The following is a 26,100-nucleotide window of genomic DNA, read 5'->3' on the forward strand; positions in this document are numbered from 1 at the left end:
TAAAAAAATCATAAATGTCCTATCCAAACACAAAAATATAATCAAATTTGTATTTGGCATGAGATTCCTTTCTTAACCTGGTTATAAGAAAGAAATACTATTAGAGACTTAATGCTAAAATATAAAAGAAAGTAAGCATAATCTGAATTTCAGAATTGCCAAAAAAAAAAAAAAAAAAGAAAGAAAGGAAAACAAAAGGATGGACAGTAAAAAATATAGGATAGGGTAGGAATGAATACTGACCAGAAGCAGCATCTACGTTAAGACCCCCTGATGTTTCTCTCAAAAGACTTTCCACTTGTCTTTCACAGTAATTTGCACATCTATAATTACTGAATTCACTTCTCCAGCCTGTAAGCTCCCTAAAGGCAAAGGCCATGTCTTCCTAATGCACCAGTGAATCCTCAAAAGAACACCTCACACAACCAGTGCGATCAATTAGTATTTGTTGACGGAATAAATGGATAAAATGGATAAACAGGATCTTGATCTAATACCAACTATTCCTGACTGGTTACCTCTCCCAGGGCCTTTTAAGATCCATTTTCAGGGTAACTACTGAGTAAGGAAAGTACCCAAATTCAAAGACATTTCCCGTGGAAATAACTTATCATTTAGACTCCCAGACCAGTGACTGACAAACCATGGCCCACAAGCCAAATCAGGCCACCACGTGTGTATGTAAGTGAAGGTTTGTTGGAGTACCCCCATATCGCTCACTGCCGCTCACTTACCGTACCACCTTCAGCCACCTCTGGTGGCTGCACCGGAAAGCTGAAAATATTTACTATCTGGTCCTGTAAGAAAAACTTTTCCAATCTCTATCCTAGACTAATGCCTTTCAACTAATAAAGGAAGAAATACAGATGAGCTTTTGTGTCTCTTGATGAAAATACTTAACATATCTAGACAATAAGGCAATCATATGACTGGCTCTAAAAATGTAATCACACCTGTGAATTCAAGGTCTCTTAAGAGTAAAGAGATTAAGCATGGTATTGATAAAAATGGTTAACACCCAAATGCTTTGGGGTTTTTTGATATTTTTTAAATGTTTCTTTATTTTGAGAGAGAGAGTGCCAGCAAGGAGAGAGGCAGAGAGAGAGAATCCCAAGCAGGCTCCGCAGTGACAGCATAGAGCCCGACATGGAGCTCGATCCCACGAACTACAAAATCAAGAGTCAGATGCTTAACTGACTGAGCCACCCAGGTGCCCTCAAATACTTTTTTTTAGTAAGCTTTTAGTACTACAGGTTTTTAGCAGAGCTGATTTTAAGTATCATACACACAAAATAAATTGTTACTATGCTAGGGTTAATTATCAGACACAATTAACAAAAAACGGTGTTGGGTGGGTGGGGGAGGGAAATGGGTGATGCGCATTGAGGAGGACACTTGTCGGGATGAGCACTGGGTGTTATATGTAAGTGATGAATCACTGGATTCTACTCCTGAAGCCAAGATTACACTGTACGTTATCTAACATAAGAATAAAAAAAATTTTTTTAAGTAATTTTAAAAAAGAAAAAAAAAATCACAGTGCCAAATCAGCATTTTTTTTTTTTACATTTATTTATTTTTGAGAGACAGAGCACAAGTGTGGGAGGGGCAGAGAGAGAAGGAGACACAGAATCGCATGCAGGCTCCAGGCTCTGGGCTGTCAGCACAGAGCCCGACGCGGGGCTCAAACTCACAAACCATGAGGTCATGACCTGAGCCGAAGTTGGACACTCAACCGACTGAGCCACCCAGGCTCAGCACCCCCAAACCAGTATTTTTATAGTAACTTGTCATTCCATTAGCTCTACTGCATATAGATAGGGTCTAGCATTACCTTGTGTATTTCTTAAAAAGCGTATCCTTTTCAGGGCGCCTAGGTGGCTTTAATAGGTTAAGCATCCAACTTCGGCTACAGACATAATCTCAGGGTTTGTAGATTCGAGCTCCATGTCAGGCTCTGGGCTGACAGCTCAGAGCCTAGAGCCTGCTTCAAATTCTGTCTCCCTCTGTCCCTGCCCCTCCCCTGTCCATGCTCTGTCTCTCACTCCTCTCTCTCTCAAAAATAAACATGAAAAAATTAAAAAAAAAAGCTTATCCTTTCCTATGAAAAGCCAACCTCTTCCTTCTGCTATCATATACAAACCAATCTTGAGCCAAAAAGAAGAAAAAAAAAAAAAAAAACAGGAAAAAGCTAAAAGGATTGCGGGCAGGAGGGAGATGGGTGGGATGGTATCTCCTCAGCCGCTAGAACGAAATTAACACCCCCATCAAGTAATACACAGAAGACAATCTGCTCAGAGAAAAACGCCCATGTCACAATCTTGACACCACTACAAATTCAACAATACATAACTGATTTTTTTTTAAGAACCTGGGTTTTAAGTTTATCAGTTTCACACTCAAAAATGATTCTGGCTTGTAAGTTTACTTATTGTTACCAGTTCTGGCTGATTTCTACCAAAGACTATTTGGTAATATCTAAATCATATAATAAAAACAGTATTTATTTATGAAAAATGTAAAAAATGAACAGAAGGTAGGAAATAAACATTTATTATTGAATGCCAACTGTCTACCCTGGGAAGATTTATAAATCCATTTAATAAGGATGATTTTGTACATCTATTAAATCCTAAATTTGTCATTTTATAAAATTGGGACATTATTTTGGAAGTCAAAAATTTCCGTTGTAGCTAATGCAGACCAGGAATGGAATTTTCAAGGGAAATACAATTGATAAAATTCTTTCCCAGCTCTAGTGAGATACAATTCACACATACTGTGTAAGTTTAAGGTGTACAATGTGATGATCTGATACATATTGCATACTGTTTATGACAATACAGTTAGTTAATACTGCACATCTCACGTCACTACCATTGTTATTGCTGCAGTGAGGTCGTTAAAGCACTACTGTCACGACAGCTTTCACGTGTACAAACAACACTGTTAACTATAGTCACCATGCTGGACATTAGATCTCCAGAACTTATTCATCTTATAACTGAAACGTAGTACCTTTTGTTCAACCTCTCCTCTTCTTCCCCTACCCCTCAGCCCCTGGCAATCACCACTCTACTCTGCTTCTATGAGTTTGATGTTTTTAGAGCCCACTTACACATGAGATCATACACTATGTGTCTTTCTCTGCCTGATTTATTTCACTTAGAATAATGCCTTCAAGGTCCATTCACATCACAAATGGCAGTAATGACTTAGGGATTTTTCATGGCTGACTAATATTCCAGTGTGTGTGTGTGTGTGTGTGTGTGTGTGTGTGTGTGTGTGTAGACCAGGAATGGAATTTTTAAGGCAAATACCATTGATAATTTTTTCCCAGCTTTACTGAAATACACACACACACACACACACACACACACACACACAAATACATACACATCACATCTTCTTTATCCATTCATCCATCAATGTACCCTTAGGTTGTTTGCACGTCTTGGCTATGGTGAATGATGCGGCAGTGAATGTGAAGGTTGCAAATGTCTTCCAGAGAGTGATTTCATCTTCTTTGGATAAATACCCAGAAGCGGAATTACTGGGTCGTAGGATAGTTCTATTATTTTTTTAGGAACCTCCATACTGTTTTCCACAGCAGCTGCGCCAGTTTGCATTCCCACCAGCAGTGCACAGGGGTTCCTTTTTTGCCATATCCTCACCAACATTATCTCTTCTCCTTTCCATAAAGCCATTCTGACAGGTGTATGGTGATATCTCACTGTGGTTTTGATTTGCTTTTCCCTGATGACTACTGATGTTGAGCATCTTTCTGTGTACTTCTTAGACATTTAAATGTCGTCTTTAGAAAAATTTTGTCTATTCAAGTCCTCTGTCCATTTTAAATTGAACTGTTTGTTATTTGGCTATTAAGTTGTATGAGCTCTTTATACATATTCTGGATAGTAATCCTTTATCAGAGCGATGGTTTGCAAATATTATCTCCCATTCTACAGGCTGCCTTTGTTCTGCTCTACAGAAGCTTTTTAGTTTGATGTAGTCCCACTTGCTAATTTTTTTGTTGTTGCTTGTGCTTTTGGTTTGTCTTATCAAAAAAAAACAAAAACAAAAACAAAAAAACATCACTGCCAAGACCTACATCATGAAGCTTTTTCCCTATGTTTTCTTCTGGGAATTTTATGGTTTAAGTCTTAACATTTAAATCCTTAATCTATTTCAAGTTAATTTTTGTGAAAAGTGCAAAACAGATGTCCAATTTCATTCTTTTGCATGTGGATATCCAGTTTTCTTAGCACTATTTTTTGAAGAGATTATTCTTTCCCCATCAAGCTTCTTGGCTCTCTTGCCAAATAAAGTTGACCATATTATGTGAGGGTTTATTTCTAGGCTCTCAATTCTGTTCATTGGTCTGTGTTTCTTTTTATGTCAGTGCCAGATTGTTTTGACTATTATAGCTTTGTACTATAGTTTGAAATCAGGAAGTATGTCTCCAAGTTTGTAGTCTCAAAATTGCTTTGGCTACTTGGGGTTTTCTGTGATTTCACACAAATTTTAGGACTGCTTTTACAATTTTTGTGAAAAATGGTGATGGACTTTTGCTAGAGACTACACTAAACCTATAGATGGTTTTGGACAGTATGGAAAATTTAACATTAACCATTGTAATCCATGCACCTGGGGTATCTATTTATTTGTCCTCAATTTCTTCCATCAGTGTCTTATAGTTTTTAGTGTACAGATCTTTTACCTCCTTGGTTAAATCTATTCCCAAGTATTTCACCGCTCTTCGTGCTCCTGTAAATGAAAACTGTTTATTTCTTTTTCAGATAGTTCATTGCTAATTTATACAAATGCAACTGGTTTTTACATGCTGATTTTGTATCCTGAAATTTTACTGAACTGTTTATTAGTTTTAACAGTTTTTTGGCGGAGTGCTTAGCATTTTTCTTTTTAATACACAATCACATCTTCAATGGAGAACACTTTAATTCTTCCTTTCCTATCTGAATGCCATTTCTTTCCTTTTCTGACCTACCCATTCCGGCTGGAATTGCCACTGCTATGTCAAATAGGAATGCTGAGAGTGAACCTTCTTGTCTTATCCTGATTATAGAAGGAAAACTGCCAACTTTTCAGTGTTAAGTATGAAGTTAGCTGTGGGTTTCTCGTATATGAACTTAATTATGTTGAAGTATGTTCCTTCTGTACCCGATTTCTTGAATTTTTATCATAAAAGAGTGTTGAATTTTGTAATATGCTTTTTCTGATAGTTAATTATTACTGTATAGAAATGCAACTGATTTTATATATAGATTTTATATCCTAAAACTTTATTGAATTTGTTGATTAGCTGTAACACATTTTTGGTAGAATCTTTATGGTTTTCTATATATAATAGGTCATCTGCAAATAACAGAGACAGTTTTACTTGTTCCTTTTCTTTTTCTGTTTTTTTTTTTCAAGTTTATTTATTTTGAGAGACAGAGAGAGGAGAGGAGGGGCAGAGAGAGGGGGAGAGAGAGAACCACAGTCAGACTCTGTACTGTCAGTGCAGAGTCCGATGCGGGGCTTGAACTCACGAACCTTGAGATCATGACCTGAGCTGAAACCTAGAGTTGGAAGCTTAACCGTCTGGGCCACCTAGGCGCCCACTTGTTCCTTTTCTTTCTGGCCTTGGGCTTTTAAAGGGAGGTTTTTGATAAATGAATTCATCTCCTTACTTTTTATTGATCTGTTCAGATTTTCTATTTCCTCATGATTCAGACATGGTAGGTTGCTTATTTCTAGGAGTTTATCCATTTCATCTAGGTTGTCCAGTTTGTCGGCATGTAATTGTTCATAACAGTATCTGATTTATGATCTTTTAAATTTCTGTGGCATCAGTTGAAAGGTCTCCTCTTTCATTTGTAATTTAAAAACATTTTTTTTAACATTTTATTTTATTTTTTGAGAGACAGAGAGAGACAGAGTGCGAGCAGGGGAGGGGCAGAAAGAGAATGAGACACAGAATCTGAAGCAGGCTCCAGGCTCTAAGCTGCCAGCACAAGGCCGAACGCAGGACTGGAACCACAAACACGAGATCATGACCTGAGCTGAAGTCAGACACTTAACCGACTGAGCCACTCAGGTGCCTCCATTTGTAATTTTACTTATTTGAGTCCTCTCTCTTTTTTCTTGCTAAGTCTAGCTAATTGTTGGTCAATTTTATTTATCTTAAAAAAAAAAAAAAGTTAGTTTCCTTGCTCTTTTGTATTGTATTTCTATTCCCCAGCTCATTTATTTCTGCTCTGGTCTTTGCTATCTCCTTCTTCTCCTTTTAGTTCTTGAGGTATAAGAGGTAAGTTGTTATTTCTGATCTTTACTTTTTGTAACTATAGATGGTTAGGACTATGAACCCCCTTCTTAGCACTGTTTTGGCTGCATCCCATCAGTTTTGGTATATTCTGTTTAGACTGTCATTTGTTTCCATATTTTTTTTAATTTCCCTTTTGATTTCTGTTTGACCCATTCGTTGTTCAGGAGTGTGTTATTTCATTTTCACATATTTGTGAATTTTCTAGGTTTCCTCATTAGTGATTTCTAGTTTCATGCCACTGTGGTCTCAAAAGGTACTTGCCATCATTTCTCTATTTTTCAATTTCTTAAGATTAACTTTGTGATATAACAATCTATGTTCCATCCTGGACAGTGTTCCATGTGTGCTTGAGAAGAATACATACTCTGTTGTTGTTGGATGAAATGTTCCGTATATGTGTCTTAGGTCCATTTGATCTAAAGTGTCGATCAAGTTCAATGTCTTCTTCTTGTTTTTTTTTTTTTTTGGCTGGATGATCTGTTCACTGATGAAAGTGAGGTACTGAATGAAGTCCTCTAGTATTACTGTAGTGCTATCTAGCACTCTTAGATCTGTTATTATTTCCCTGACCTATTTAGGGGCTCTGATGTTGGGTGTTTATGTATTTACAATTATCTCCTTCTGATAAGTTGACTCCTTTATCATTTTATAATGACCTTATTCGTGTCCAGTTACAGTTTTTGACCTCAAGCCCATTTTGTCTGTAGAAGTAGAGCTACCCCTGCTTCTTTTAGTTCCCGTTTGCATGGACTATTCTTTCCCATGCCTTCACTTTGAACCTATCTGTGTTGTTAAAGCTGAAGTGGGTCTCTTACGGAAAGAAGATAGTTGAGTCTGGTTCTTTATCCATTCACCCACTCTCTGCCTTCTTGGTGGAACATTTAAGCCATTACATTCCCAGTAATTGTTCACAGGTGAGAGCTTGTATCATCATCTCGTGAATGGGTCTGGCTGTTTGGCAGTTCCTTTTTCTTTCCTTCCGTTCTTGCTGTCCTCCTCTGTGAATGGATGATTGGCCACAGGGGGACACACTGGTTCCCTTCATCTTTTCCACTGCAGGCTTTGGTTTATGGTTACCCTAAGGCTGACCTGAAACATCTTAGAGACAGAAGTCATTTTAAACTGCTAACAATTTCTATCTCACAGAAAAACTCTACCCTTTTATTTCCCACAACACCCACATTTCACGTTTTTGATGCCACACTTTACTTTTTATATTGTGTATCTACTGACGAATTATTGTAGCTATCACTATTTTTAACACTTTTGTCCTTCGACTTTTAGGCTAGAGTTAAGTGGTTAACACCCTTCTGTATCTGACTAGATTCTTACCTTTACTAGGGTGTTGTACATTTTCCTATGTTTTCATGTCACTAATTAGCAGCCTTCCCTAGAAGGCAGGCCTAGTGGTAACAAGCTCAAGTCTTTATCTTGCCCTTTCTGAAGGACAGCTTTGCTGGGTGAAATATTCTTGGTTGGTAGTTTCTTTCTTTCAGCATTTGTACCAAACCCTTCTCTCCTGACCTGAAAGGACTCTGCTGGGAAATCCACTGTACGACTTAAAGGGGTTCCTTGTAGGAGAGAATTTTTCTTTCTCTTATTGCTTTTAAAATTCTTTTTTTCTTCAATTTAAGTTTTAAATTGTGTCTTGGAGAAGATCACTTTGGATTGAAATTTTGGGGTGGCTTATTAGCTTCATGAACTTAAAAGTGCAAATCTCTCCCCAGCTTTGGGAGGTACTCAACCAGTATTTCTTTATGTAAGCTTTCTATCCCTTTCTCCCTCTCTTCTCCTTTGGGACTCCAGGGATGCAGATTATTTGTTATGGTGTTCCTTAAGACCCATATGCCTTCTTCCTTTCCTTTTCATCCTTTTTCTTGATGCTCCTCTGATGGGATGATTTCAAACAAATTCTCTGTGAGCTGATTCTTTTTTCTGTTTGGTCTGGTCTGCGAGAGAAGCTCTTTACTGAATTTTTTACAGTTCACTCATTGTATTCTTCCACTACGAATGTCTGGTTTATTTTTGTGTTCTGTTTCTTTGTTGAACTCCCTATTTTGTTCTTGTATTGTTTTCCTGATATCATTACACTGCTTATCAATGTCCTCACAGCTCTCTGAGCATCTTTAAAACGATTATTTTGAATTCTTCATCAGGTAATGCCTGTTATCTTCTTTTTTGGAGGGTGATGGTAATTAGATATTTACTGTTGGAGTCATGTTTCTCTAATTATTTACAATCCCTACAACATTGTGTAGATGTGCATTTGAAAAAGCAGTCCTCTCTTCCAGACTTTATGGACTGCAGTAAGGGAAAATGTCTATCTGCACGCAGGGGCATGCTGGGGTGTGTGGTGACCTCAGGTCTAAAGGTGTAGGGTGCCAAGTATGAGGGCATATGGTGGCAACAAGCCTGGGGAGGGCAGTGGCTCACTGGCTCAAGTCACCGGGGTCCATGCCATCAACAACCACGTGATCCTCGGCAGAATCTCCGGGGGGCCCAAAGAGGCTGCAAGGGCTGTTGCAAGAGCTACACACCAGGGCAAGCGGCAGCACTCACTGTTCTCTCCAGGGGCAAATGCTGTTGGTTTGTCTGCAGGACAGACCCCTGGGAACCATAGTCACCCGCAGTGTGGCTGCTCCTGGGGGCCCCTACTTTTCTCCCCTGTTCCTAGCTGTCTCTCTGTCTCTGCTCTCGGCCCCTGGGTGGGCGGAAACTGAACTGGGAACTTCACGTGGTGCCACGAAACACTAGGGAAGCTGGTCACTCACCCTGCTCTTTTCCCTGCCACAGGAACTCTTCCTAGCTGGAGCGTTCCCTCTCGGTGCTGAGCAACGCCAGCGTGGGGACAGGACAGTCCAAGCAAAAGTGAAGCTGTCCTCTTTCCCATCTTGTGCAGTCATTCTCCTGTGTTTCTGTCCCACTGTGTTGCTGAAGGTTTTATGCAGACTCTAGAGCTCTCCTTGGTCACGTCAGCCACCTGATGGCTGATCTCTGTGAGGGGATGGAGGTGATGGCCATTACTCTGCCATTTGGTGACATCCCATTTGTGAATTTTTACAGTACCTATTATAATGTTCTAGCTTAGTAAACTCGAATTTTCAAAAAGTCAAAGATTTTAGATGTTCAGGGATCATGATCATTGTCAACTCGGTGAGTACTAAAAACAACCCTATCCGATAAAATATTACTAAAAGATCTTATAATATACAAACAGAGAAAAAAAAAAACATAAACATGGTCTACTATCTGCACCCTTAAAGCAAGATACAATGGTGGTAAAATCTGAAAAATACAAAACAAGTCATGATGACTATATCATGATTCAGTAAAACTAAGTCTCCATCCAAACATGATAGAAAAAAAACCACACGAACACCCTGCCATGTTCACTGTTAAATTTATAACTGTAAACCTCAGATGGACCTTCAGTACTGCTTGGCAATCCTGCTTTACTTCACACAGCTTCTCTCTAAAACCATTTCGCTCTTTCTTCTCGACCCTCTGATGTCCCCTTCCTCACCATGACTCCCAGCTGAAAACCTTAGTGTTCACTAAACTAAGGGGAACAGTAAGAGGAGGGGCCCCGTTCCTTCTTCTACCATATTTACAAGCCCATCTGCCTCTGCACATGGACACTCTGCCTTCCCTTTGAGTCTCCAGAAGCCCCCACAATGCCAAACCTAACGGTCACCTCCCCGGCTTCAAAGATCTGACTCAACCTCTCAGAAGCAACTGACAGTTATTCACAGGCTCCTTCCTATCTTCTCCCGCTTCTCAACCACCACAGCCTGTCTTCCTTGTGCCTCAGTGGCTGCCCCTTCTCAGCATCAGTTGTGGAACCCTCCTTGTCCCCTTCCACACAGTGCTCCAGAGCTCAGTCTTCACAGCCACTTTAATAATTCCCTGGGTCCCATGGCTCTATATACATTTCAACGTTCAGAGCACCCAAGCATCTGTGAGAGCTAACACAGACCCAGAGCTCCATGGCAATGAGCCCACGGCACCATGTGACTGTCTCATGGGCATTTCATATATCACGTATGTGTGAGAGTATTCCCCATCTCCTACCTCCAGCGATATGTGACCCCTGCAGGGTTTTCTATTTCAGTAAATAGCATCAGCACTGCCCCGAGGCCTAACACTTCTCACCAGTTTACACTCTAATCCCAGGCTCTATCTGAGTTAATGCGAGACCCTCCTAAAGTGATCTCCCTATTTCCACTCCTGCCTCCCTACATCATCTTCTTGAAAGAGCTGCCAGAAAAATCCTTTCAAAAATAAAACAGCAGTTTCCAGCCTGGCATTTAAAGAGCTGAGAAGCTGCCACTCTGCCCCAAAAACAAGTATAAAGCTGAAGAAGCTGAAAAATCAACACCTCTCCTTAGCCTCTCAGGAAAGCGACTCTACCCCAAAGTCAGGGAGCCAGTCAGGGGGGTACAGGGAATCACAATCTATCTGTGTGCACAGAGCAGGGGCTCCGTGGGAACCACCGCCAGGCCAGGAAAACCTAAGCTTTAGCTGACAAATTGCTGGAGGCTCAGTGTGGACAAAATGGACAAGTCTGAGAGTTAAAAACTCCAGGGGGACCCAGTCATGGATAAAGTCCCCACAGTTGTGTGAGTTTTACCTCCAGGTGCTCTCTCGCTTCCAGCAGCAGGCAGGGAGAGGAGCACCACTGTGAAATACACCAGAACATTCTGTTCATCTTAAGCCCAGCTCTCAGGAGGAACAATGTTACCAGAGCTGTACCTGCTGGGGCTTTATCATGGCCTAACCCACCTGAAGTAAAGGGAGCACCTGACTCCAGCCCCCCCAGCCATCCCTTCCCAACTAAGCAGGAAAAACAAACTGACAAGTACGGGTGAGGCTCACAGTCCAGGAGCGTAGGCTCACCAAGAACAGACAGGTAATGTAAGCTGAGAGGTGGAAACTCTAAGAGCCAGAAAGAAATCCTAGAGCCTAAAAACACTACAACGGAAATGAAGAAATGATGGGTTTATAAGCAGACCAGACACAGTGGAGGAAAGAACCTCGGAGCTGGAAGATGACAAGAGAAACTTCCACAAATGAAAAAAACAGAACACACAAGAATTGTGGGGCAACTACAAAGCATAAGCCAAATCATGACACCGTCCTACTACGAAGCTTCACAATGGCGTCCCATCACTTAACAACGAAAGCGTGCGCTCCCACACCACAGCCTGTAAGATCTGCTGTGTCCCCCGCCTCTTCTGCTCCCCTGTCCCACCTCCCTGTGCCCCTGGTCAGGTCACACATGCTCCAAGCTCGCCTCTGCTGTGGACCCTTTGCATGTGCTGTTTCTTCTGCACGAATAGCCTCCCTCCAGATAGTCATGTGGACCCCACCCCCCGACTTTGTTCACAGGCTGCAGAAACACCACCTCCAGGGAGAGGCCTGCCCTCAACTCTCTACTGAAAACACCAGCCTATCACCTCCGATTATGCTTTATTTCCTACAAAAATATTTCCTATTTTGTGTAATATTACTTATGTTATATAGTATTTTATACCATCTATTTGTTCACTTTCTGTCTCATCCACTAGAAACATAAGCCTCTGGAGGGGAGGAACTCATCGGATCCCTACTCACAGCACCAGCATAGGGACTACTGTGCACCCCTCAGCTGTTCAATGAACAAGTGAACAAATGACTATTACAATTTTTAACAAGGTGTTTTTTTAATCTTGTGTATACACCCAAACGTACTATGCTCAGATTACTAAAACTGTATTTAATTCAGAGTTCCACATAAAGTGGCATGCCCCATTTCTGAGAAGAAAACTTTCATAGAAATGAAATTCCAGACCCTAGGGGATTGATTTCTAGTCTTTCCCTCCAGATGAAGAGAAATGAAATGATCCTATGGGCTAAATTTACAATTCTTAGTGATGGGAAGAATGACCATTTCTATTTAAACCCAAGTTTGTGTCACTCCTCCCAACACACATATACATACACAGATACCTCTAGTTATCTTTATTCTAGTTTCCATTAAGTTTTTCACCAGGCAGTAGAGTCTTCCTCCCGTACCTCAGATACCTGGTCCAAACGCCCACCACCAAAAAGTAACCAATGGTATCACAAAGGCATGGGCAAAGTATTTCAAATATTTCAACTTTGTGGTCTATAAGGTCTCTGCCACAACGATTCAACTCATTCAACTTGATTCAACTCACTCAACTCTATTCAACTCACTCAACTCGGCTGTTATGGAGTGAAAACAATCTTCGGCAATATGTAAACAAATGCAGACAGCTGTTTTCCAGGAAAACTGCATCTGCAAAGAGACAGCAAGCTGATGCTCCAGGGGAGTCAAACCCTGTTAGACAGCTGAGCTTAAATATCTCTTGTATCAAAAATGTTAGTGGGCAAGTTTGGAAGGGACTGCAACAAAGAATGCTATCTGCAACAAATATTAATCCTACTAATCATAATGATGTATTAATATACATTTTCATTTAAATATGAAATATAAACACAAGTGTTCAGGGGCACCTAGGTGGCTCAGTCGGTTAAGCAGCCGACCTCAACTCAGGTCATGATCTCACAGCTCGTGAGTTCAAGCCCTGTGTCAGGCTCTGTGCTGACAGCTTGGAGCCTGGAGCCTGCTTCGGATTCGGTGTCTCCCTCGCTCTTTCTCTCTCTCTCTCTCCTACCCCACCCCTGCTTGCACTCTGTTCTCTCTCTGTCAAAAATAAACATTAAAAAAATGTTTTCAAATACAAGTTCTCATATAAACAGACTTAAGATTATTCTAAGATGCCTCCTCTATAATCCGTAATACCTTACTTCAAATATATTCCTTGTGGTAAACATTATGAAGAACTGGAGGAACATTAAGACAAAACATACTGGTCACCTAACTAGCAGCATGTTGCTAACATTAAACTCTGGCCCAAGACTTTCCCTTAACTGGTAGATCAAATACACAATTAATGTTTTCATGGCATACATAAAAAAACTAAACCAGAGCTTATATTTAAAAACGAAATGGGGTGCCTGGGTGGCTAAGGCTCAGTTGGTTAAAGAATCTACTCTTGATTTCCAAGAGTTCAAGCCCCACATCGTGCTCTGCACTGGCAGCATGGAGCCTGCTTGGGATTCTCTCTCTCTTCCTCTCTCTGCCCCTCTGCTCGTGCATGTACCCTCTCTCTCTTTTTCTCTCTCTCTCAAAATAAACTTCAAAGAAATAAATAAAGATAAAAAATAAAAACAAAATCAATCTCAAATATATACTTCCCAATCAATTCCAAAATGCATGTTCCTAACGTCTTACAAAGGGTTTGACTTATTCAAATAAATCAAGATCAGAAAGAACAGACCTCTGTGAAAAATCCATCATTGCTAGATGGGAGTAACCAGCTTCTCAAAACTGAAAGATATCCTAGGAATATATCTTACCTTAGATGCCATTCTCATAAAAAGTTTGTTCTGATTTTCTGCTGTTCCCATCTTTTCGTTCTTGACTAAATCACTTAGGCTGAGATTATCATCATCGTGAAAGTATCTAACCCTTTCTTTTTCTTCGTGAGTTGAAGCCTATGAGAAAATGAACATTATTTAGTGAAAACATGGGTCTGGGTCTCTGAAGTATTTTTAATTACCTGTAAATCTCATATTAAATGTACAACATGCCACGACGTATCACAAGCTTTCCTTCCAGCTTATCCCTTTTCTATGTGTTTCCGGTTTGGAAGAATTTCCATTCAAATACCACTTTCTCTTTCTGCCCCATTACTCTCTTCTTCCCCAGGGATGGCATTATCTGACTTCCGGGTTTGGGGGAAAAGGCAGAATGGCTTTAACCTTCTTCCCTCCCATCTGCTCTTGTCCTTGGAGTAACTCCTGACTGCTGTGGAGGGAAGCGCACAGCCATCGGGAGATAAAGTGAGCACACTGAAAACAGAGGGCAAGTACGAGCAAACTCATTTCACACAGCTCTGCCAGGGACAAGGCTGATACTCTGATTCTCATCTAAGTCAGTCCTGGGTCTTTCTATCAGTGGGTTCCATACCTACCTGCAGCAAAGAAAAGTGTCATGTATTTTCTCCTAAGTCACATCTCCCATATGTCCCTTATCATCACACTCCCTTAGCCAAACAAAACCCACTCTTCAACCTCTTTGAGACCTTTGGAAGCACATTCCCAGTACTTTTCCCAACATTCCTATTCCTGAAATCACTAGCTTAAATCTCACATTGAGTGGCTTCAATCACTCCTTGGTTCCAGACCCTTAATTTCTGGCCCTCCTATCCTGTCATTACACTCAAAAGGCAAACCTCGGTCCCACATGAACGTGTCTGCCCTCTTCACCCTGTACCTGAAAGTGCTCGGCCGCAGGCAACTCAAACAGAGCCCTTGATGCCATCGGATAATGCATCTATGGCTCCCTAGCCAGTTCCGTCATTCCACAGAATTCAAACCTTTACTATTCTCCTGCCCCATCTCTGCTCCAAACCCTTAGTTCTTCCCATTTCATTAGAGGAGGGATCTATCCCGCTCTATTTGCTGAACCAACTACTCTCTCCAGCAGCACAGGCACTCAATAGACAAATAGTAAACATATGACAGAAAAATTATGAACAAACAAATCTTCTGTGGACCCAATTACTGTTTGTATGATCTTCCAAATTTAAAACAAAAAATCTAACTTGGGAAAACTGAATACACTCTTCTTACCATCTCTAGAGCCTCAGGGTAGTGCTAAAAACTAATTGGTAGAGCTGGAAGATGGAAAAGAAAATAAGGCTTATAACGGATCACAGGAACCACATAATTAAGACATTATTGCATATCGACACCCCATCACCAGGGCTCAAATTAGCTAATGCAAAATTTTCCCTAAGAGCTACGGTGAATATGTAAAAGGAAGTTAGAAACAATGGCAAAAACAACGTACACAAAATTAAAATTGTTTTAAACACTCCATGTTCGCATTTGAAACCCATAGTTGAATTAGATTCCATTTTGTAAAATGCAAAGGGATATACCTGAGAATAAAAGCAATACTATAACTTACTACCTTCTAATGCTTGTAGTATAAACCTACACTTTAGAAAATATTCTGAAATAGTCTGATGCAAACAAAGCCAAGGAGGGGAAAGGAATTCCGAATTAAAAATGACATATGGTAAACACACCATCTGCCTCTTCCTTCTTCCTCCTGTAGATTCCAGAGGTTTTCCTGCTGTGCTCACAGGCCACACTCCTCCAGACCGATCTGTTCTGACCAGGACCACTTCTTGGTCTTCATTCTATGGAAAGATGTAGAGAGAACTTTTGAAATTCTTGTGAAGAGTACTGAATATTTATATTTCATAATACAAAACAGCATAAAAATTACAGTTTACCTTAAGTTGCCTGGAATTTCATTACCCACCGTAAAGTAAAATGATCACGATCTTTTCAGAGAAAAGGGGGGGAAAATATCCAAAGTCCATTTTATTTTTTTTGAAAAGCAATCACAGAGGGAAAATTCAAATAACGTTTCCATCTAGACAATATTAAAGATGACCAAGTACCAATATTCACACATTTAGGCAATAGATATCATGTTTAATGCGTGTTTCTTCAATTTAAAGATGCTACTAAAACTTGTTTCTAAGACATAAAGCAACTAAAGGACACAACAAACTGCTACATTAGCTGCTATAATGATGCTCCAGACAACTTCTATTCTTTCCATTAACAGCCCTCAAATGCTTTTCAGTTCCCTGACTCTTCAGAATTTATAACCCACATACTTTCAATCCATCATCTTTTTCCTACAAACTACTGGCCAAATACTTGCCTGGTACAGTACAGATTAAGATTAAACTTTATTCTATGATGAAAATAGAATGTTACTGGAAAGGTTCTAACAAAGAATCACATAAAAAATATTAGATAACTGCTTTATTAAAGATCAATTTGAAATAAGACCAACCAAATTATTCACATTTCAATTTTTTGCTCAACTCAGAACAAGTTATTAAAAATCAATTTCAACTCCATTTAGAGACTTAGTTCCCTTTTTAAGATGGAAGAAAAAAATACAATACTGATCTTACATTCACATACAATACTAATTAAAGTTATCACTTTTCTTCTTCAAATAATTAGCATTAGTTAAGAATGTGTCATATTTTAGATATTTTTATTTATATTTGAGAGAGAGTGAGAGAGAGAGAGAGAGAGGGAGAGAAAGTGAGCACATGCGCACACACAAGTTGCGGAGGGGCGAGAGAGGGGATAGAGGATCCCAAGTGGGCTCTGCATTAACAGCAGAGAGCCCCACGGGGGGCTCAAACTCACAAACCATCAGATCATGACCTGAGCCAAAGTCGGATGCTCAACTGACAAAGCCACCCAGGCGCCCTAATGATGTGTCATATTTAAAGGGTATCTCTACCTTAAAAAAAAAAAAAAAAAAAAGGGAGGGGCGCATGGGTGGCTCAGTTGGTGAAGTGTCTGACTTTGGCTCAGGTCATGATCTCACGGTTCGTGGGTTCGAGCCTCACACTGGGCTCTGTGCTGACAGCTCAGAGCCTGGAGCCTGCTTCAGGGGCTTTCTCTGCCCCTCCCCTGCTCATTCTCTGTTTCTGTCTCTCAAAAATAAATAAATGTTAGGGGCGCCTGGGTGGCTCAGTCGGTTGAGCGTCCGACTTTGGCTCAGGTCACAATCTCACGGTCTGTGAGTTCGAGCCCCGTGTCGGGCTCTGTGCTGACAGCTCAGAGCCTGGAGCCTGCTTCAGACTCTGTGTCTCCCTCTCTCTCTTCCCCTCCCCTGCTCATGCTCTGTCTCTCTCTGTCTCAAAAATAAACACACACACACACACACACACACACAAAATAAATAAATGTTAAAAAAAATTTTTTTTTAAATACAGGGTATCTCTATTCATTCTCTTACTGGATAACAGAAATGGGAAACACATTTTTTATCTAAGTTTATCATGTCACTAAAGTGATCTCCCTAAGGACTTCCAAATTACTAAATCTAATAAATACTTATCAATTATCACCCTCGTTTATTTGAAAGTATTTGATTCTGTTCATTATATTCTCAGCCTGAAACCCTTCTTATTCTAGTTTTATACATACTCTACTCTTTCCTGGTTCTGCCTCACCTCTCTGACCCATTCATTCAGTCATTAAATATTCTGAAAAGTGCCTGCCTTATGTAGTTACTAAAAGAAATACAGTACCTGCCTACAAGAAGTTTATAGGCTACTGCAAGAATTATCCTGTACATGAATTAATGAGAATCAGAAGAGTCAATTTCACTTTCTCCTCCACTTTGAGCTACATTTCAAGCATTGATGACTCCAAGGCTCCTTGGTTTCCATCCTTCCACCCAGAAACCTAACTACCACTTGTGCTGACAAAAAATTCATTATGCTAAACACAAAAATAACTATGTCATTGTTTGCTGAAAAATTGCAGAGACCCCATATTAGCTAGGAGAGATCAGTACCACTCAAAGTTGGCCCACAGACCAGTGACAGTGTGAGAATTGTCAGCCACGATATATTTGTTATCAGCCTGTGAGGAGTTAAGTACAAAACCTGGGTGCTTATAAATTTTTCCAGCAATCTTAAAGAGTAATTTTATGTTGGCTCAATCTAACTTAAAATTTGGACGTATATTTTATAATATCTTTATTTCATTTTTCTATAATTTTTATTGTATTTTATAAAACTATTAGTTCATAATGGGCTGGAAAATTTTTTTTAAAAAAATCTGATCCTACAGCACAGAGAAACACTGTCCTAGACAGTGGGATAAAGGCCAAGCACCTTAACACAACACATAAGGCCCTTCAAATTCAAATACTATGGGCTTCCTGAAATACACTTCTTCTCTAGTTCCTCATAATTTTTATAAATTTACCATCCAGTTGATAACTGTAGGCATAAATTTGGGCATACTTGTATTGCCAGACCATAATCTTTTCAGTCACTATCTGTCTATTTATTTACAATGATCGGTCTTTGCCACTTTTCCAGGCCAAAGACCAAGCTACACACTACCTGTTGTCTACAGTACCTGGTACAGTGGCAAAAACAATGTGTACTTACTAAATGCCTCGGACAGATGAATTCTACCCCCATAGCTAACCCACTGCCCCATCTACGGTCTTCTTCTCCACAGTTTTCTACTCTCTGTTCCTCGGGCATGCCAGGGGACACCAGGTTTCCCCACTTTGGGTTCCCACGACAGAAATACAAGCAATTCCACATTGGCTACTACAATAATACAGAACACGGCGCTTATTTAAGAATCACACCAGTGCCAACAAACTAAGGCCTGTGGGCCAAATCCAGCAAGCTGCTTGTTTTTGTTTGGCCCACCAACTAAGGATGGTTTTTACACTATTAAATTGTTGAGGGAAAATCAAAAGAATATATTTCATGACAAATAAAAATTACATACAATTCTCATTTTAGTTCCCATAATGTTTTACTGGAACAGAGCCGTGTTCACCCATTTATATACTGTCTGTAGCTGCTTTCATTCCACGACAGCTTAAGAGCTATGTAATTGAGTTGCTGTGACAGAGACTGGATAGACCATAGGCCTAAAACATTTACTATCTGGTCTGTAGAGAAAAAGACTGCTAACCTTTGATCTCTATTGTTCTTCAAGGGATAAAACTAATTCAAAATCATTTAATGATTACTTTACCTGAGAACAGCAAGATAAAAACTTGCAACTGCTTGATAATATCACAGACAGAAAGAAAGGGACCCGGTACGCTTTCATTTTGTTAACATACGCTGGAAGTCCATTTCTGGCCAGAAGGGCCACAAGGAAAACCAGATATAACCCGCCACAGTTAAGAAGCTAGACAATATGGAAAAATACATGAAACAACCAGGCCAGAAGAAAGAGCCAAGAACTAAAACTGGGATCTTAGGACCAGGATAAGGTCTGAAAAGGGCTCGAGGCACCGTCATTCTTTCCCATCAGCCTTTGAGCACTATTTGCATGTAACACGCTGATTAAAAAGAAAAGAAAAGGAAAAAGCATTCAGGGCCTTGCTTCAAAGCTGGTATTTAAAAATTCTAAATGTTTGCTTAAAATCCTTTTGTGGCATCTTGTAAATAAAGGAAAACTTTCACTACATCAGATTTTCCCACCAGTTGGTATTCGGCAAGTTCGTCATCACTGAAGGCCCTACAACACCTGTTTCCATTTTCTATCTTTTAACGTTTCAATAAATAAGCAGTAATTACAGTTCAGGGTATCTTCATGCTTTCTAAACAATCCCTATTCTATCTCTAATTATGTCCATAGAGAGCAGGTTACTCAGTACATACAAGCTCCCAACCACGGCAATGGGAGGACTGAACATCAAGCCATTTTACATTCACCGACATGCGTATCCTGGTTCAAGGCTATTTTTCAATTGGTACAGAGTTATTCACATGACTGCACAGGCTCAAGGGAAGCACCTTTTGCTAAGCGCATAATGGTACCAGACAGACTCCGAGCAGCCTCAGTTTTGTCCACCTTTCAATAATTCTCAATTCTCTCTTTCTCCATTCTGAATACTCTTTGTGTGTTCTACTTTTCCCCCTTGATCAGCCTTCCTAAAGGCTTATCTATTAATTTCTTTCTTGGTTTTTTGATAACCTCTACTTACTTTTGGTTTGCTATTTCAGTAATTTCATTTGATATGTTTTAACACCTTTGATACGTTTTCTCTTATCTTTTCTGCCATGAGTTCCTGGCCTGGGCCCACCAGGAGAGCATGCTGACGTGGATCCCAGGGTCAGGAGCCCACGCGTCAATCCTGCCTCATTAGAGAACCTTCCAAGTATACTTAATTACCTCACTTTCCTCATTTGTAAAATAAAATAACAAGGTATTTACAGGATCAAACATGCAAAGTATTTAAAACAATGCCTAGGAGAATTTACCCAAGGGATACAAGAGTGCTGATGCATAGGGGCACATGTACCCCAATGTTTACATCAGCATTTTCAACAATAGCCAAATTATGGAAAGAGCCTAAATGTCCATCAACTGATGAATGGATAAGTAAGTTGTGGTTTATATATACAATGGAATACTACTTGGCAATGAGAAAGAATGAAATCTGGCCATTTGCAGCAACGTGGATGGAAGTGGAGGGTATTATGCTAAGCGAAATAAGGCAGAGAAAGACAGATACCATATGTTTTCACGCACATGTGGATCTTGAGAAACTTAACAGACCATGGGGGAGGGGAAGGGGGAAAAAAGTTACAGAGAGGAAAGGAGGCAAACCATAAGAGACTCTTAAGGACTGAGAACAACCTGAGGGTTGATGGGGGGTGGGGGAGAGGGAAAATGGGTGATGGGCATCGAGGAGGGCGCTTGTTGGGATGAGCACTGGGTGTTGTATGGAAACCAATTTGACAATGAATTATATTAAAAAAATGAAAATAAAAAAATAAAACAACGCCTAGGAATAAAGTGAGTGATCAATAAATATTAGCTATACTCTTTAGCTCACTTTCATTTATCCAGTCCTTTCTTTATCTGACTGAGGCCTTCCTAGGATTTACCCCTTCTCATCTCTAAAATTCCTAGGACATTATTTCTTCTCCACATTCATCTACTATTGTTTCACTTACTCTTCAGAATGTTATTCTGTACTTGTAAGCGAGGCTACTACACATACTTAGAGTCCTTTTAAGACTGCACTACCGTTTGAAATTTACTGGCAACGAGTGTTTACGTCCCAATTCTTTCCTACTGTCTGAGGGAACGGGGTTCTTTTCTTCTGTCTGAGGGAAAACTAATGTTTTCTGGTACGCTAGCGCCCGGGGCGTCAGTGGGAGGTGCGTTTTCGTCCCTCCTGCCTCTCCGCCTCCTCTCACCCGTCAGTAATCCGTGGCTCTGACAGTGTGCGCCCCATGCACGGGGGTTCCCGGTTCTTACGATGACCTCGCGCCCTGTGATACTGGGCACGGTCCACAGAGTCCAAGCAAGGGCCGCGAGGCCACGTGTGTTTCTCCCACCGAGAACACCTCTCGCCTTCACAGTCTCCCGCGAGCTAACGTCCAAGTACTCAAGGCCTTTTCAGCCTCCGTCGTCAGGAGGCCTCAGACCGGGATGAGGCAGGGAGAGGCCGGAAGGAGAACTTTAGGGCTCGGCCTCTCGGATGCGCTCAGCTCTCGGCCGCGCTGCCTGTTTGGGGAGCCGGATCCCGGCGAGCCCCAGCTCCTCACAGTTTCGGATTTCTGTTCAGCTTCTCTTCCACAGAGGGCCGTCTCTACTTCTAAGCGCCTTACACGCCGCCCAATTTTCTCTTTGCGTATTTTGTCTGCGATCGCTACCCTCTCGCACGGAGCGCAGGCCTCAAAGCACGACGCACGCGCGGTCAGAGCTCGGAAATGCCGCTCCGGGATCTCACACGCGGCGCCGCAGGGGCCACCGGGAGGCGGCGCCTCGACGCCGAACTTCGGAAGACCCGGGAGGGCCCCACACAGACTGAAACGTGCTCCACGAGCGCGTCCCCCGGCTCCCCAAGCCACCCCGTTAATCGTGGAACTCTTCTAGAGCACGCTGTAGCATTAGACCAAAGGCACGTTTTTATCCCGGTTTTCTTTCCCGTCAAATTGGTACAGTAAAGAGGTGCCTAACCTCTTCGCCACGAAGCTGCTGGTGGGAGGGACACTAACCACGCACAAGCTGGAGAAAATCAAATATCAACGTGAGGGATCATTACTAAAAAACTGTAAGTAATACTTAAGACTAGACTCCAGTTCACAGTTTCAACAGTGGATTCTCTGGGACACATTTAACCACTAGTGATTTTAATTTTGTTAGGCACATATTTTGTACAGCCAGCGTGATATCTGGTGCCGGCGGATACGAAAGCCAATTCCGTTCTTCAGTCTCCTTTCCTTCTTTCATCGTTGCTTCTTTGTAAGCCTTACATGTGAAGCCAGCTAGGAAAAAAACACATGACTTTACGCTGTATTTTTAACCAGGTTCCTTTCAGCATTTGCCGGGGTGGGGAGGGATGAGAGGAGGAAAGGAGATTGAGAAATTTTTTTTAACGTTGACTGACATTCTGGAATCTTTCCACACTAAAATGATAGAGTTCTTTCAGATGTAAGAAAAAAAATCTTTATTCTGACACTTATGAAATAGATAAATTTAAGGATAATGTATGTGATTTAGTATATCAACAATAGCAAAAAAATCTAAACACTGCCTTATATTTTTCCTCATTAAAAACAAACCAAGATGGGGCGCCTGGCTGACTCAGTCAGTTAGGTGTCCAACACTTGATTTTGGCTCAGGTCATGATGTCATGCTTCATGACACTGAGCCCCATGTTGGGCTCTGTGCTGTCAGCTGAGGGCCTGCTCGGGATTTTCTCTCTCCCTCTCTCTCTGCCTCTCCCCTGCTCACACACTCTCTCTCAAAATAAATAAACTTAAAAACAAAAAAGCCGAGACAACTTTTCCAGATAGAAATTAATATTTATAGGGGCACCTGGGTGACTCAGTCAGTTAAGTGTCTGACTTCAGCTCAGCCCCACGTCCGACTCTGTGCTGACAGCTTGGAGCCTGAGCCTGCTTCAGATTCTGTTTCTCCCTCTCCATCCCTCCCCCCACTCATACTCTGTCACCCTTTCAAAAATAAACATTAAAAAAATTGTTTAAAAAAGAAATTAATATTCATATAATTTTATAAAGTTCTAAAATAGAGCTCATGTGATTTCAAGAACCTTGTAACACGGCTATCACTGAGCCATATTTTATAAGGAAGGATACTAAGGACCATGTAAAATAAATGATGAAGTTCTGGATCCAATATAAATCTTTGGCTTTAAAATCCCATTTCCATTCCTTTACTAGTTCTATCATGTGCTATTTCTAATATTCCATTTCTCTAATAAAATGAGTCAGTAAAAAGGACATTTTAGGAGCACCCAGATAGCTCAGTCGGTTGGGCACCCAACTTCGGCTCACCTCATGATCTCACGGTTCGTGAGTTCAAGCCCCACATCAGAATCTCTGATGTCAGCACAGAACCTGCTTCAGATCCTCTGTCCCCTTCTCTCTCTGCCTCTCTCCCACTCTCTCTCCCAAAAACAAGTAAACATTTAAAAAAAAGAAGTGTTTTTAAAAAATGAAATTTTAGTAAACGCTAACACTTTAGTAAACACGGACACTTTTTCAAAGAAAAGGTAAGTTGGCAATGCTCCTTTAACTGAAAAAATGATAGGTTTTGTGATTACAAAAAATTTCTTTCCCCCAAATGAAAATCTGCACACTTCCTGAGAATGCCTGCGTACCTTATTAAGGACTCAACAACCAAGCCAAATTTTGACTACTGGCTTAATGTATTTTATGATACTATCCAGCTTTTGGATAAAATTTCGGGCAATCTGAAAAGATACGGCCATAAGTGGCATAAAAAGTAAATCAAAAACATTGCAGACTTTTCATTTTTTTTAATATTCTATTTCATTCCATTCCATCTGATCAATGAATTCCTACCACTCAGAATAACTTTTGTCATGATGTGATCCAACAGCATGAATGTGTGAATGTGTCTAATATGATGAACAAGACATGGTTCCAGCTGTTAAGGAATTCATAAATTAAATGTCAGGGAGAGGGGGAGAAAGATGAAACAGGGAGTTGATAGAAATCTCCACTAGACTATTAAGTAAGATAAAGTATAAATCAAGTGGTACCCGATCACACGGGATGGAGAAACAGATGTGTTCTTGGGTACAAATGAACTGCATCTTTGGAAACAAAGATGAAATGGCAAAGGGTTAAGAAGTAAAGGAAACAACCACAACAAAGCGCAGAGATCCAGTATTGCTTAAAGATTTCTAAGTAAAGGCATATTCATGTTTTAGAGAAATTTTGTACCTATATTACATTTTAAAGTTCTCAAAAGTATTTCAAATGCCCTTGTCTCAAGATAACTAACTTGGCTAAAGGAGTAAAGAAGGTCAAACATGACCTGAGGTTCTAACTCCCCAAACCCAGGGCTCTTTCAACTGTACCACAACTGCACTGAGATGAAGCCTGGTGGCAATCAAAAGGACACTGTGATAAGCAAAGGAATCATGGCAAGAAGATCACTTGGGATGCTACTGCCGTACTCGAAACAAGAGACGACAGGGCAGTGAACTACGGCAGGGACAGGAGAAATGAAAAGGGTGAGGTGTGCACAGGAGGGAAGGTGGAGTAAAACGCTATTACTTGGTGAAATCTGAATGTACTGCCAGAAGAAGGAATTAAGGACTTTGTGGCTTAAACTCAGAAAAACAGCAGGATGAGCATGCAATTAAGAGAAGGAAAATTCCATCCGTAAAGGGGATGGTTTTATAGGTTCTGAAGTCATGGTACATCCTTACAAGTCAGGCAGACAACTGAAAACGCGAGTCTAGAGCTCAGCCCAGAGTGCAGAGCTCCAGTGACAGATCATCCACAGAAAGATGAAAACTGGGACCACGAAGTGAAGAGATACAGCCAGGGCGAGAACAGGGATTTGATCCGTGTTTATGACCCAACCTCTTCTTCCCCCTCCCTCGCTCCTAGCTCACTGTGTGGCCGTTCAGAACAACACACCGTCTTCAGATCATACCACCTCACTCTCACATCAGCACCCTCACCCATGCTCCTATGCCTAGACCTCCCTTCCCTGCTGGTTTGCGGGAGGAGGACAGTGAAGTCGCCAAGAAAAAAGGAAGCTGTTCGTGTCACAGGCCCAGCGAATGAAGGGCATCTGCCAATAACGAGAAAGGGGCCAACAGAGGGAAACTGAAGATCCCATACAAGACAAGGTGGGAACTGTTCCAGAGGCGGAACAGGACGGAGACCATGAGCACTGGGAAGGAACCTACCCCAAAGGCAAAGACAACACTGTCCCCACTGCCAGATGAGAGATACAGAAAGACTGGTTTTCTGGGGACAAAAACAACAGACAGACACTGAAGACATTCAACCTTGTAGTCAGGTACACAGCAAAGTGACTCCTAAGAATAAACCAGGGAATTCGGGGAGAATGGCAAAAATTTTGAGTAACTGCTAAGAGAAAAACGATTTTTTTTTTTGCAGGCAAATTTGCAGAGAGAAATAGGTCATTCTGAATTTCTTCAGTCTCCTTTTCTAAAATAAAATTTAGAAATTGTATTTTGGGGATACCAAATATGCTTGCTGATTAATTACAATTTAATTTAATAATAAATACTGTACAGCATGGAGAAATGTTGACAGAATGAATTTTTAAAAAAAGACCAAAAGAGATTACAATTATGTAAATTATGCATGTGTTTACACAGTTATAATGGATAGAGACTTAAGGGAAACATTGAATATTTTTTAAATGTAGATTTTTGTGTGTTTTTTGCATTGCTTGCCAATTGTACAAAAATATTTAACATGTCATTACAAAGGAAGGAAAGAAATCTAGAGGGAACTACTTTAAAGTATTTATCAGTGTATAATCACTAAGTGGTAGGATTTGGTGTGATTTTTATTTTCTCTTTTAAGTTTTTTTGCATTTTCCATGTTTCTACAAAGAATACATATTATACTTTTACTTAGAAGTCACCTAACAATAAAAAAATAAAGAAAAATATACTTTATTTTTTATTTTTTTCTAGTTTATTATTTTAGATGGAAAGGAGTGTGAGCAGGGTAGAGGGACAGACGGGGAAACAGAGAGAGAGAGAGAGAGAGAGAGAGAGAGAGAGAGAGAGAATCTTAAGCAGACTCACACTCAGTGTGGAGCCCGATGTG

The 26,100-nt window shown here is 40.6% G+C and overlaps 1 protein-coding gene across 2 annotated transcripts in view; it reads right to left on the reverse strand.

Moving 5' to 3' along the window:
* The window catches only part of CWF19L2 (CWF19 like cell cycle control factor 2), a 149,261-nt gene that overhangs the window by 41,984 nt on the left and 81,177 nt on the right, over positions 1–26,100 (reverse strand). For both annotated transcript variants that reach the window (XM_019811233.3, XM_003992324.5), the window contains exons 11-12: positions 15,493–15,606; positions 13,754–13,891 (exon numbers count right to left, since the gene is read on the reverse strand). In XM_019811233.3, the coding sequence (XP_019666792.2) occupies positions 13,754–13,891; positions 15,493–15,606 (252 nt within the window). The remainder of the gene's footprint in view (positions 1–13,753; positions 13,892–15,492; positions 15,607–26,100) is intronic.

Source organism: Felis catus, chromosome D1 (assembly GCF_018350175.1).
Source record: "Felis catus isolate Fca126 chromosome D1, F.catus_Fca126_mat1.0, whole genome shotgun sequence".
Classification (NCBI taxonomy): domain Eukaryota; kingdom Metazoa; phylum Chordata; class Mammalia; order Carnivora; family Felidae; genus Felis; species Felis catus.